Genomic DNA, 13,799 nt, shown 5'->3' with positions numbered 1-13,799 from the left:
TAAAGCTAACACCAGAACTTATCTCTCTTTTTCTCTACACACATGGTCAGAAACCCTCCCATCTTCACATGGGACAGATTCCCCCATGGTAGATGGTGGGATCATCCCCTCCTCTACTGGATGATGAGGCCTGAGGGCAGCTGTGATGGTATGTGTGTCCCACACCCACTGAAGACCAGCCCAGACTATTCCCCACTATCCATGGTCCCACGAGGACCACCTGGACTCACCACCTTCTGCCATGTTCAAATGCTTGCGCTGCATGTGGCCCTGGAGAAAGGTGACATTCGTGAATGCCTTGTCACACAGGTCGCACTGCACAGAAGGGAAACAGTGGTAAGTGCAGGATTAGATAACCTGGGTCAACCTGGGGTCCTCCCAATATAAAAATTCCTATTTCTGTGGGCCCCCTGGGCTGCTTCAGAAATGAAGAATTATATTTGAACACAACCAGTGCCCAAGGGAGCTGTAAGCTGACTACGAATTTGATGACACTAAGGAATTTTTGTTGGTTTTTCAAGGCATGATGATAATCTTGTGTTTATGTTTAAAAGTGGGAGTTCTAGGCAGCCCAGGTGGCTCAGTGGTTTAGCACTGCCTTCGGCCCAGGGTGTGATCCTGGAGACCCGGGATCGAGTCCCATATCAGGGTCCCTGCATGGAGCCTGCTTCTCCCTCTGCCTGTGTCTCTGTTTCTCTTTCTCTCTGTGTCTCTCATGAATAAATAAATATTTTTTAAAAAATAAAAAATAAAAAAATAATAAAAGTGGGAGTTCTTGCCTTTTAGGAATATGTACTGGAATAGTTGTAGATAACACCACATGTCTAATGCACTTCAAAGTGGTGCAGGGTTGAGGGTAAGTAGGGGAACATATGCAAGTGTGTAGGGGAACATATGCAAAAACACCATCCATGAGTTGATAATGGGCTGAGTAGTGTACATATGAAGGTTCATTATACTACTCCCTCATACATATTTAGAATTTTTCACAATAAAAAGTAAATTAAAAAAAAAATAGCCAATGCCCAGGTCCCAACCCAGAGTTGAGAACCACCAAGTAGAGGATGACAAATAATAGTATCTCTAATTCCACTTCACTTTCCTCAAGCATCTTCAACACTGCCAATCTAACATATCATCTTTTCATGATAAAACTTCAAAATTTTTCCAACACTGCAGGCTGCCAATTCTACTCCATCAGACTAGGAGGGCAGATTATTTGCTATCTTTACACAAGTGTGACAGAAATTGCTAAATGTCCCCCAATTTCCTCAGTAATAAAAACCCCGATTTTAGGTGGTCATGAGGTTAATGAGAATAAACACTTTATGTTCCGGCCTCCCTTGCCAGGTGTGGCCATGTGGTTAAATTCTGGCCAATGACATTTAAGCAGAAGTAATAAGTGTACCTTCTGGAAAGTGTCATTAAAGCCATGACAGTCCAGTAGCCACTCCTTCTTCCTCCAACAACAGAACCCATTTTCTTCTGGAGAATCATCCTGTCCCTTACTCTCCATCCATGGGCTACGGTCCCTCCTCAGCTCCATGGTGGGAAATGTGATCTAGACCAAAGCCAGTCACAACCTCGAATTTCCAGGGACCTATGAGGGGTTCCCAGATGGGAAGGAGACCCAAACCGAGCCAAATACAGGAAATGGTGAAAAACTGGCCAGGTTTCTGGTACCAAAGTAGGCCCTCTATCATGCCAGCCTTGAACCTGGGAAAATCAGATACTTGCACTGGTGGCCCAACCTGCTCCCACACAGAGCATTCTTTCTGAGAATGGAACCAACACTAAAGAAGCATTACTAAAAGCTACAGAGAGAGAAACTAAATTCTAGTGCCCATAATCTGATTCCAAGGACAAGCCACACCTGAGTCCCACCATAGCTCTGGATTTTTCAGTTAAAGTAACCAATAAAATCCTTAAGTCAAGTTAAACTGCTCTTCTGTTATTTACTACTGAAAGGGCTCTGGCCCTTTTTATCATAATTAACATTATATCAATTAATACAATTAACATTGTATCATATCATTCCTTCTGTCCCACCCACCCCCAAACTATGAATTTCTTGATAACCTGAGCCACCATGACTTGTGCCTGCATCCTCAGAGCCGGGCACAGGGCCTGACCACCATGACAATTCATTAATTGCAACAGTCCCCAGGCCACACTTGCTATGCAGATGCAGATGTTCAAACGCCCCTCTGAGTAATGAACTGTCACTTGTTTAAATGATAGAGTTACTTTCCCAGAATGGGCCTGGCAGTACGAATCTGTGGCTACACACTAATTCTGCATACACACGCACCCTTACACATGCCTTTTTACATCACACTGCTACACGCACACACAAACCCTTCAAACATATACACTTAGGCCCTCCATAAACACACACACCCTTACACACATATATATCCTTCCTTCATTCACACACACACACGCATCATAAATATACCTTTATATGCACACTTCCACACAAGCACATTACACACCACACACTCTTGCATGCATACATAGGCATAGACCATACACAGATGTATGCTCCAAACAGCCACATGTTAGGCACACATCTTCACACTGTCTTTAAGCATGCACATCCTCCACACATTCATACATGCACACCCTAGACATACACCTCTCCATAAACACACACACACATACATCCTTCAGATATACACTTGCTACACACACACACACACACACACACACACACACACACATACACACACTCTGTAGAACTTGATGGGACATCTCTAACATGCGCTCCTAACCCCAGCCAGCATGGCCCACAGCAACCCTGAGGCCCAGTGTGCTGGTGCTGCCCAGGGGGCCCAGTGATGAGGCCCCCAGGCCCCCTCCTCTCCCGCCCTGCAGAGGTTCCTCACCGGGTGATAGCTGTAGACCCCAGTCTGTAGGAGCAGCTGCTGCAGGGTGCTGATCAACTTGCGGCGCTGGCGGCTCTCCTCTTTCACGCTCTTGAACTCCTGGGCCTGGCGCTCCAGCTCCTGCCGGCCCTTCTCTTGCTGGCTAAGGCTAGCCTGCAGCCGGGACTCCAGCTGGGTGATGCTGGTACTCAAGCAATTCTGGCAGTGCAGCAGGTACTCAATGATGAGCTGGGCCAAGCGCACCAACTTGAGCAATGCCGGGTCCAAAGGCTGCCCGCAGCGGTGGCACACCTCCTGGTCCAAACTGCAGAAGGTGACATGAATGATGTTCTCCTGCAGGGTGGCCACATCCAGCTCTCGCACCACACGGTCCATATCCAGTGCACTGATGCGCCTCCAGTCCACATTCTCAGAGCGCAGCTGGAACTTGAAGGGAGGGAAAGGGTAGGCCCCAAAGAGGGGGCCATTGAGGCCCTTAGCTGTGGTGGCCGAGTACTGCATGGGCTGAGGAAGCCCTGAGCTGACCACCTAGAAAGGGTGGCACAAAGGCTACGGTAGCAGGAAAAGAAACTGAGAGAGGACCTAGAAAATGAGAAGAAAAACCAAGTTCAGCAAGACACATCTGGAGGCATGTACTATACACCTGGCCAGCAGAAGTATAAGTGGGCAGAGGTGAGGGACCCATGCAATGGCTGCAGTACACCTGGGATGCACTGATGTGGTGACAGCTATGGAAGGCAAGGGGGTGTGGATTCAGATTGTAGCCCTGGGCAAGTTCCCTCACATCCTGAAGCCTTCTGTGTATACTGGGGATCATGGAGCCTACTTTTCAGGCTTGTGATTAGGAATGAGACAAGTGAAGCACCCAGCCTAGTACCTGGCACAAAGCAGGTCCTCCTCCTAGGAATGAGGCGAGTGACTCCTCCCTCCACTGTGCCCCATGCCCAAGTCTGCTGCAAGAGTGCCTGCCAGAGGTCTTTGTCAAAAGGAGGGGTCAAATGTCTAAGTGCATCCTTCTGCAACCCTATATTGAGATCAGGAGAAAGTCCAATAACTTGCCATTGGAGGCAGAGCCTCCTAACAACCACCATACCCCATCTTCTCCTCCTGTCATTACAAGGTTATAGTGGAACAGGAGTGAGCTACCTTCCTCAGTTGCCCCAGCTGTAATGCATGATCACATGACTATGCTTCCCTCTGGTGGGATGTGAGTAACATAATGTCCACCACTGCCAGGGGATGCTTAATAGAGCAACTATGTCTCTGCACACAGACTGTGCTTAATCCATAATGGTCTTTTTTTCAAACCTATTGGTTTAGAGAAGAGATTCAAATTGTTCTCAACAGACTCAGAAGACTCAGATTCTCCTCTCCACGCACTTGGTAGACACAGAAATTGTTCTCTCTCTTTAAAGAGTATTTTGACAATAGCAATAGGATTTTAAGATAAGCATTCGACTACTAAAAAATTATAATTTTCCTGCAGATAAACTTATACAAGTGTGCAAAGGTGCTTGTGCAAAAACTGTCATGTAATATTGTTTATAACAGCAAAGTACAATAAAAAATACAAGAAAGTGAAGTACAAAGTACAACAGGAGATACAAATGGTATCTCTATACAATGAAATACTATGCAGCTATTGATAAGAATAAGGCAACTATTCATGCACTGATACAGAATAATGAGTGTGTTTGTGTGTGTATATACATATACATATATACAAATATATACACATAACACAAATATACATACATATACACACAGATATTTCCACAACTGTTTAAACATATAAAACTATTTAAACATATAATGATAATTTGCAAACATAAAAATATGTATATCTGACATATATATTTATAGATCACATATATATCACATAGATATAGATCTATAAATATATTTCACAATAGTATAGTTACCTACGAGGAAGGAGGGAAATGGGATGTGAAATGGGGATAAATAAATGAGGAATAGATGGTGCATGAGTAGGAGATGGATGGATAGCCATCCTTACACAGACCAATGATGATAATGATACATATGTATAATGTATATACATATATACACATATACGAATGATGCATATTTGTTACTCATATATAATAATATTAAAATAAAATACACTAATTTGTGATCCCTATATATTATTCATTGTCTATCATTTTATAAGCATTGACTATGGTATTTCTAGAAAAATAAATAAGCTGTTATAATGGATGCCTCTGGGAGTGGGAATGGACACTGGAAGTCTTTGATTTTCCACTTTCCACCTTTCTATACTACCCAAAGTTCTTTACATCATCATCTATTACTTTTCTTTTTTTTTAAGCTTTATCTATTTATTTATTTATGATAGACATAGAGAGAGAGAGAGAGAGAGAGAGGCAGAGACACAGGAGGAGGGAGAAGCAGGCTCCATGCCGGGACCTGACGTGGGACTCGAATCTGGGGCTCCAGGATCGCGCCCTGGGCCAAAGGCAGTCGCTAAACCACTGAGCCACCCAGGGATCCCCTACTTTTCTAATTTTTACAGAAAAAATACAATTTCTACCCTTGAGGAACTTCGAGTCTGACCAGGGCAACAACAAGGGGACTCTATCTAATCAAGTTATTTCTAGATCATAGGATTCAAACTTTTAAGTACAAGAGAAAGTCAGAGGAGAGTGAGGTCCCTGATCTCATGAAGAGGAAACACCCTTGAAGAAATTCTGGGGCTGGGTTTGCAAAGAAGGGATGGGCCTCCAGGGGAGGTCCCTGATCTCTGTGAGCCTTCACCTGAGCAAGGTAGTGATAGGCCTGCCCTACTTGCCCATAGGGTTCTAGGATGCTTAAGGATTGCCAGGGCGCAAGGCAAAGTCACTCGGTAATAATATCGGCTGCAGTGTGGCGAGTGCCAGCCTCTGTGTCAGACACAAACTCCACATGCAAACCTACAAGTAGTATCACTAGTCCCATTTTACAAACAAGGAAACCGATGTCTGGAGAAGAGTCTTGCCTCACTTGGGGAGGCCAGAGTCAAAGTACAGTTGGAAGTACATCTGGCTCTAAGGCTTGTGGCCTCTGATCATTGATTCTTGAGGCTATTTGTCCTAAAACTTTGCTTTGATCAGATCATGACCCCTTATCCCTCCAACTCATTCATTCATTCATCCATTGCCCCCTCATTTACAGCATGCCTACTTGGACCAGGGCTCATGCCAGGCATGGGGGCTACTGAAGCATGTTAACTACACACCTGCCCTCCACTCAGGAGCTCAGCGTGGCCTCTGGCTGCCACAGGGGCCAAACTGCTTAGCTTGGCCTTGAAGACTGCCCACGGGCTGCCACTGACCCACCTTTTCCATTTCGGCTCTCACACCTCCCTTTCTCAGATACTCTTCCCCCAAAGAGACTCCAAAACCAAAACCATCCAGCCACGTTCACCTCCATCATGGCCATAAGATCAGCCCATTTCTACTTAATGTGTTGTGTTATTTAAGCAAATTTTCAAAAGAGACAGGAGACATGATGTCATGCTCAGCTCCAAGCTGCAACTGTATCACTAGAGCCTCAGAGACAATTGCCACAACAAGCTATGCCTTGGAGCAACAGCAGGTTACTAGGCATGCTGTGGGCAAGGGTAACAGGACACCTGCTTCCTGTCCTCCTCCAGACGGAGAGCTCACCTACAACTCACTGTTTAACTATTTAAGCTTTGGCCTCAGATGTTGGCCTACAATCCTCTCTCTAATATTAAGGCTAAGAATGTTCCATCAGCAATTCTCTCAGCTTCTCCTACCTTGTTGAATGCTCCTTCCGGCCTCTTCCTTGAACTATCCTTTTATCCTTCTTTTAACATGAGGGGGATGATGAGGATGGGCCGTGCCTCCATGATATTCTGTTCTTCATTCATGACTCATCACTCCCTGCACACTCTCCTTGAAGACAAGCTCACACATACCCACAGCTTCAGCAACCAAAGACCTGCTTTTGGCTGAGCCTCAGCCACTCCCAGAGCTCTTTCTCACTGGCCCATCTCTCCCTTGGGATCTTTAGGTCCAGCCTTCCAATACTGATTATACCAGAAATTGCAAATCCAAATTCCCTCAGGGACAAAAAGGTAGCATTAAATGCAGAAAATGTGCCAAGTATAAGAAAAACCAAAGTACAAGCTTGATGATAAATGGTAATTGATTCCCTGCCTTAGAAGCCATGATACAATTAGGCAGCAATTCTCAAAGTGTGGTCCCTGACCAGCAGCATCAGAGTATCAGCATCAGCTGGGAACTTGTTAGAAATGTAAGTCTCCAGATTTATTGTATTGATTCAGAACCACTGTAGTAAGGAGTCCTAGGGATTGTGCCAGAATGGGGAGTGCATGCCCTGTTTAAAAGGAGCAGTCTGGGGCAGCGCAGGTAGCTCAGCAGTTTAGCGCCGCCTTCAGCCCAGGGTGTGATCCTGGAGACCGGGGATCAAGTCCCATGTCGGGCTCCCTGCATGTAGCCTGCTTCTCCCTCTCTGCCTGTGTGTGTGTGTCCCTCACGAATAAATAAATAAAATCTTAAAAAAAATAAATAAAAGAAGCAGCCACCTAAGGGCGGGGGGCGTGCAGTTGGTTGAGCAACCTTCTCTTGGTTTTGGCTCAGGTCATGATCTCATGGGTCCTGGAATGGAACCCTGGTCATCTCCTCATTTAGTGGGGAGCCTGCTTGAGAGCCTCTCCCTCTGCCCTTCACCCAACTTGTGTGCAGGCACCCGCTCTTTCCCTGCCAAAATAAATAAATAAATATTTAAAAACAAAACAAAACAAAGGAAGGGCAGCCACCACTGAGCTTCAGCCATACAGGAATGGATTTTATGTGTTCCTCTTGGCTAAATCCAAATTCACTAAAAAGATATTCAAACACCTTTATGAACTGTTTTTCAAACTACCTTTCTAGTTGCATTTCCCACTACAATATCACTTGCTGCCCACACGTTCATAGCCCTGGGCTATTTATTTATGGGCACCCATTTTTAAGTGCTTCATAAAGAATAGCTCATGTAATCCTCAGAACAATCCCTTGAGGAGGCACTAATATTACTCAAACCACAAAGAAGTAAAGAAGTTTGCCCCAGATGCAGGAGGCAAGATCCCAACCCACACAGCCTAGTTACAGATCTGAGCTCTTAGCCACTATGCCGTGCTGCCTGTTGGTATAGATGGACCTCCACCACTTCCTCCTCCTTCTACTGCAGGTGAATGAATGCCTGCTTCAAGGCCTTGCTCACACCTGACAGCCACCACAAATCCTTCCCACAGTCAAAATGCCCTGCCCCTCCCTTGGGCCCCCAGAGCACAGAGTATACACTCGTTTCAGTGCCTCACCACACTCTGGTCTGTATCTGTGTGGCTTTCCAACATTCATCTATTCATCCCGTGAACAAATGACTCCTGAGCCCCTGCTAAGTGCCAGGCACCATGACTGACACTCAGAATTGATGGTGACCCAGGCAACAGTCCCTGCCATCATTAATAAAACTAATTAACAGTTCTGGAATTGTGTGCTTTGCATACAATTATAAGGCTTTCCATGCACTATTCCACTTTGTTCTCATTACAACCCAGTGTACAGATGAAGAAACTTACAAGTTACCTAAGAGGGCAGATGACTTTCCCACAATCATACAACTAGTAAATGATGGTGTCTAGCTCCACATGTCTCCAGAAAGACAGAAAAATAGACAGAAATTACCCTACAGATTGGTAAATGCCAGAGTAGGAACTAGGACAGGGTGCAGTGGGTGTGCCAAGGACAGGCCATACCAGGACACTCCTATCTCCATCCTCCTCCAGCACCCCCAGTTGTAAGTTCTGCAAGGGCTGACACCATGGCTTATTCATCTCCACTGTACTCTAGCCCCTAGCATATTACTGGGAACCCAGATTGCTATTAACCTGAGCAGAATTATCAAAATCTTAGAGTATCTGCCTCAAAAGTCTATATTCTTGGAGTCTTGGAGAAATGAGCCTATGAACCAGCAAGAATTAGGATAAAGAGTGAGAATGGAGTTTGGAATCCTTAATTTGGACCCACTGGAGAGAAATGCCACTCACACTTACTAAAATGTTGGATTTGTTACCATGTGTGTCCACAGCCCGATACCACTGGCCATTCCTGAAAGCCCTTGTGGATGGGGGCTCAGGCTCATCAGTGAGAAACCTCAGAGCCACACTGACTATCAAGATATAGCTGCAGCCCTGAAACACTTGCATTTACACTCTGGGCACACACCAAGGATGGCAGCCCCATTCCCAGTTATACAGAATCCTGAATTAAGGATCTGAGTTCATGTGGTCTTACTGAACCCCAAAAGTGTCACACCTGTCTTCCACTAGAATCCCCAGGTTTTCATAAGTTTTAGGGCTCTGACACCCAAAGGTGAGCAGAAGTGGGGAAATCCAAAGACTATGATAGCAGCCAGCACTGATTAAGTTTCTGTGTACCAGGCACTGTGCCAGCCTTTAAAAGTACTATGTCTAGTGCTCGCTTCGGCAGCACATATACTAAAAGTACTATGTCTAACCATCACACAATCCTGTACGTAGCTATCATTTGCCTCTTCTGACAAATGTAGAAACTGAGACTCAGAAAAGCTAAGGGACCTGCCCCAAGTTACTCAGCTACTAGGTAATGAAGTCAAGATCCAAATCAGGTTCTGTCTGACTCTAAAGCTTTTGAATTATGCCCAACTACCTCCCATTGATCGCAATGATGGCACATAAATTACTTCCCACCATGGAAATGAGAGTACCTGAGATCACTTGACCAAACTGCAAGAACTGAAACGTTACAGCAAATCACAACAGGATCAGTGCCAGGGACCTGAAATTCTCTCCGTATCTCTGCAGAGCTTAGGTGAACAGGACCCAGCTCCACAGTTTGCATCCAAGTTAGGATGGCAGGTGACAAAGCCAAACGAGAGTGCTGCAGATCACCTGGAAACCACACACACCAATGGGCAGTCACGCTGTGCTTTCTCCAGACTGCAGCATCAGGAGACTGCTTTCCTCTCACATCTGGGAATAGAAACACAAGGCAGACATGACTCACTATCATTAGGAAATCCAAAGCTGTGTTAACCATCTCTACATGTTTTGATGGGGTCCCAGGAAACTTCCCAGTCCTAGACCAGTCTCATGAGTTAGTGGGACCCAAAAAAAATGTTATTTATGCTAGCATTCCAAACTCCATTCACTGTTATTTATGGGCACCAAGATGATGGTTTCTACCTGGGGCAATCCCACAGCCAAGAAAGAAAGCCCATCTATCACCATTGCTTTGCACACCCTTGCTTTGCACACCCTTGGGTTTACCACCTCACAAGGCAGCTATCCCATGGCAAAACAACTCCTGGAGAATTTGTGGTTCTTCCGAAAGCTGCCCACCTGTCATCTGTTGAAGATAACGTGCACAGAAGTCAACCAAACAACTGATCTTTTTAAATTCTGATTTTTAAATATAAATGGACAGCTAGAGTATACCACCGCTGCTCCCACCTTACCGTACCTTCTGCTTCCTCAAAAATGCAGCCAAGAGGAGCTGTTAGGGGAGCCAAGCTACCAAGGCAGCTGCCAGGCAATCATTGACAAGCCTGCCCTGGCTCCCAGAGCCACCCCAGTAGTACCTGCCCTGAGGAGCCCAGGCTTGTCATTAATGTTAATTGTTGTGGTTGCCAAGGAAACTCCCACACAGTTTGCAAATAGGTTATATACAAGCCTTAGGCAAGGGAGCCCTACAAATCCCAAAGGAGAGTGACTCGGAAGTTCTCCTGGAACACTATCGTTACAGATTTTAGGCTTTATTCCCTAATTCTGTTGTTTTCTAAAAAAAAAAAAAAAAAAAAAAAAAAAAAAGTGTGCCATTTCCACTCCTTGCCCTCCACAGGGGCTGCACCTGCTCCCAGAACTATCAAGGTTCTGGCTTCCATTCCCAGTAACTTTAAGGAGGTATTTTTTTTTTTTTTTTTTTTTTTTTTTTTAGTATAGCTGACACACAATGTTACACATTAGTTTCAGGTGTGATTCGACAAGTTTAGACTTTAGGCTATGTTCACCGGGAGTGTAGCCACCATCTGTCCCGCTACATCACTACCACAATATCGCTAACCATATTCTTTACGCTCTGCTTTTTATCCCCGTGACATCCACTCCGTAACGGAAGACCTGTATCTCCTTCTAAGAAGATCTTTTTAAAAGACAACACCAACGGTTTTGTCAAAAACCTCTCTTAACTTTTTGCCACAAGAGAATCTTCTTTAAAAGAAAAATCAGGGCTAGGGCTTTGGCTGGCATCGCTCAGGAATATTATAGAGGGGAAGACTACAAACTGACATGACCTGTCTTCTCAGGTGCAGAATTGTCAAAAATCAGCCCTGCTTTTCACATCTAAAGGAACGGAGTTTAGAATATACTGGTGCTTTCTTTCCCTTGGAACAGTCATTGTTTCTTGGTAGACTTTCTCCAGCTTCAGCCATCAGACCCCCACAAGATCCTCCCTGGAGGTGCGCAGCCTAGCAACAGCTGGCACTGCAGGTAATTAACCCACCTAACCAGGACCCGCCCTCTCTGAAAAGGGCGCACAAGGTGGTTCAGAAGAGCCCACCATGTTGCCCCCATCCCTGCTCCTGTCAGAACAAGAGCCACAAGCCTTTGACCAAACTCCAGCTTTGTGGCAGAACCCAGTTATATTCCACAAAGGAATTCAGGTTTCTGTTCCCAACCTGAAGCATATGACTCCATGGGACCATTTTATCAAGTCGGATGGTATCCAAAACTATTTCCACATGAGGAAGATGTCTCTTGGTGCTGACAGAGCCAGAAAAAAGATGGCTTTTCAACCACTTGACTGGAGGGCCAGCTTTCTCTAAGAGGGATTGTTCTCACTGGTCAATCCTCAGCTCCAGGAGGCCAGGAGAAAGTGATGAGGGACCTCCCTGACACAGGAGTGGACCACCCACCCTGGCTGCAGATGAAAGAGAGGCCATAGTCAGAGAACCTCACACTCACCAGGCCTCTCTTCGAAGTTCTTTTACAAATCAAATTCCCAGAGACAATGCCCCCCCCCCCCCAGGTGCAGGGGAGGGAGGGGACGTCCTGGGCCCTAAGGAGTGCTGGGTGAAGGGGAGCCCCGGCCCAAGCCCTCCAGACCCCCTTCTAGACCCTCCTCCCGTACAAAGCAAGTCTCCCTGGACTTTTACCTGCGGCCACCTCAAAAGGAAAATACCGTCGCTGCCTCCTCCTAAACCCTAGCCCCAGAATGCAAGAGGAACAAACCAGAGATGCCAATTTTTGGTTTTTAAATCATCTCATTATCAAAAGATCCCCCTTTACCTGCAGAACTCAAAGCATCAAGCCCTCCAAATCATTTCACTTTTTTCAAAAAGTAAGCATCCGAGTCTGTCCACCCAGGGAAACAGTCCGGGGGGGTGGGGGGGGTGGGTGGGTGGGTGGCGAGGTGCAGTCACTCCTGCTTCCCTCCGGGAGTACCTCGGTCTGGAGTGAGCTGTGAGAGTGGAGGTGGGGGCGGAGCCGGCTAAGGGGCGTGGCCGGGGGCGGGACAATGGGCGGGACAATGGGCGGGACAATGGGCGGCCAGTGCGTGGCAGGGGCGTGGCCAGGGGCGTGGCCAGGGAGGCCCGGGGCGGGGCAAGGGGCGGAGCCGGGCGCCGCTAGCCGCGGTAAGCAGTCCGCGCAGGAGTGCAGCTCCCGCGGCTCCCGGGTTGGACCCCTACCCCGCGCCCCAGCCGCTAATGTTTAACCGCCCTCGGCCTGCTGCACCCACCGCACGGTGGCACCGCGAGGGCGCTCCCCACCCACCCGCGCCCCTCCCGGGGCCAAATTCCTGCCATAGCTTTCCCACGCGGTCCTGCTCACCTGGGGGCCTCCGGAGCCGGCAGAGGTCCAGAGGTGCGGGCTCCCCAGCTTGGCCCCGGCCCCGCCTCCCGGCTAGACCTCCCGGAGGCGGCTCCCCGAACCCCGGCGCGGGCCGGGGGTGCACCCCAGCGGCGGGGAGCCGGGACGCCCTCCCCGTTGCCGCCCACCCCGCGGACCCGAGGGCAGCAGCGCCTTCCGCGCCCGCAGCTCGAGGCCCAGGGTCTCCGACGCCGCGGGCTCCCGGGACGGCGCCCCACGCCACCCAGACGGGGGTGGAGCCTCTCCCCAGCGCCCCCGGGACAAGCTATTTTTAAGTCTGCTACCGAGGGGGGCGGGGGAATGCCTTGTTGAGTCCGGGATCCTCGAGAGTGGCTCGCTGGCCTCGCTGAGGGCGCGGGCGCGGGAAGCCCGGGGATGGAGGTGCTGCAGTCCCCACACACGCAACAAAGGGCGGCCCGCGGGTGAGCCGGGCCCTCGCCGAGCTCGTCCCGAGGGGCAGCGCCGCGACCCGGCCTTCCAGCCCGCCCCGTGCGCCCGCGCCGCGACTCGGGAGCGGAGAACTCCTCCTCCCCGGATGCTGGTCCCCGATTCCCAGCTACTCACAGCTTTACCGAGCCCCAGACTGCTGGGATTTTTTTTTTTTTTTTTTTTTTTTTTTTTTAAGGCCTTCTTCCCACTCCAGTCTCAGTCTGCCAAACTCTGTGTCTTGGGGCAGCCCAAGCAAGAGTGTATGGAAACAAGTGTTGGCAAGCATGTGGAGGAACGCCTGGGTGGCTCCGCGGTTTGCGCCTGCCTTCGGCCCAGGGCGTGATCCTGGAGACCAGGGGATCGAGTCCCGCGTCGGGCTCCCTGTGTGGAGCCTGCTTCTCCCTCCCCCTCCCTCTCTCTCCCTCTCTCTGTGTCTCTGTATCTCTCATAAATAAATAAATAAATAAATAAATAAATAAATAAATAAATAAATAAATAAATAAATAAATAGGGGATCCCTGGGTGGCGCAGCGGTTTAGCGCCTG

At 48.0% G+C, this 13,799-nt stretch overlaps 1 protein-coding gene across 9 annotated transcripts in view; it reads right to left on the bottom strand.

Annotated features, from left to right (window-relative positions):
• The window catches only part of DZIP1L (DAZ interacting zinc finger protein 1 like), a 53,660-nt gene extending 40,464 nt beyond the window's left edge, over positions 1–13,196 (bottom strand). For 3 of the 9 annotated variants that reach the window (XM_072792589.1, XM_072792597.1, XM_072792595.1), the window contains exons 1-4: positions 12,244–12,357; positions 9,666–9,930; positions 2,889–3,470; positions 231–315 (exon numbers count right to left, since the gene is read on the bottom strand). In XM_072792589.1, coding sequence (XP_072648690.1) covers positions 231–315; positions 2,889–3,389 — 586 coding nt within the window. In that variant the 5' untranslated portion in view covers positions 3,390–3,470; positions 9,666–9,930; positions 12,244–12,357. Of the gene's footprint in view, positions 1–230; positions 316–2,888; positions 3,471–9,665; positions 9,931–10,420; positions 10,499–12,243; positions 12,359–12,786; positions 12,807–13,109 lie in introns of those variants that run through there. The other 6 variants (XM_072792591.1, XM_072792593.1, XM_072792598.1 and 3 more) reach the window with 6 other exon arrangements.
• Positions 13,197–13,799: the final 603 nt, after the last annotated feature.

The sequence above is a fragment of the Canis lupus genome, chromosome 22 (genome assembly GCF_048164855.1).
Source record: "Canis lupus baileyi chromosome 22, mCanLup2.hap1, whole genome shotgun sequence".
NCBI classification, from domain to species: Eukaryota; Metazoa; Chordata; class Mammalia; order Carnivora; family Canidae; genus Canis; species Canis lupus.
Note: the sequence above shows the minus strand (reverse complement) of the source record. Positions and strands in the feature narration are given on the sequence as shown.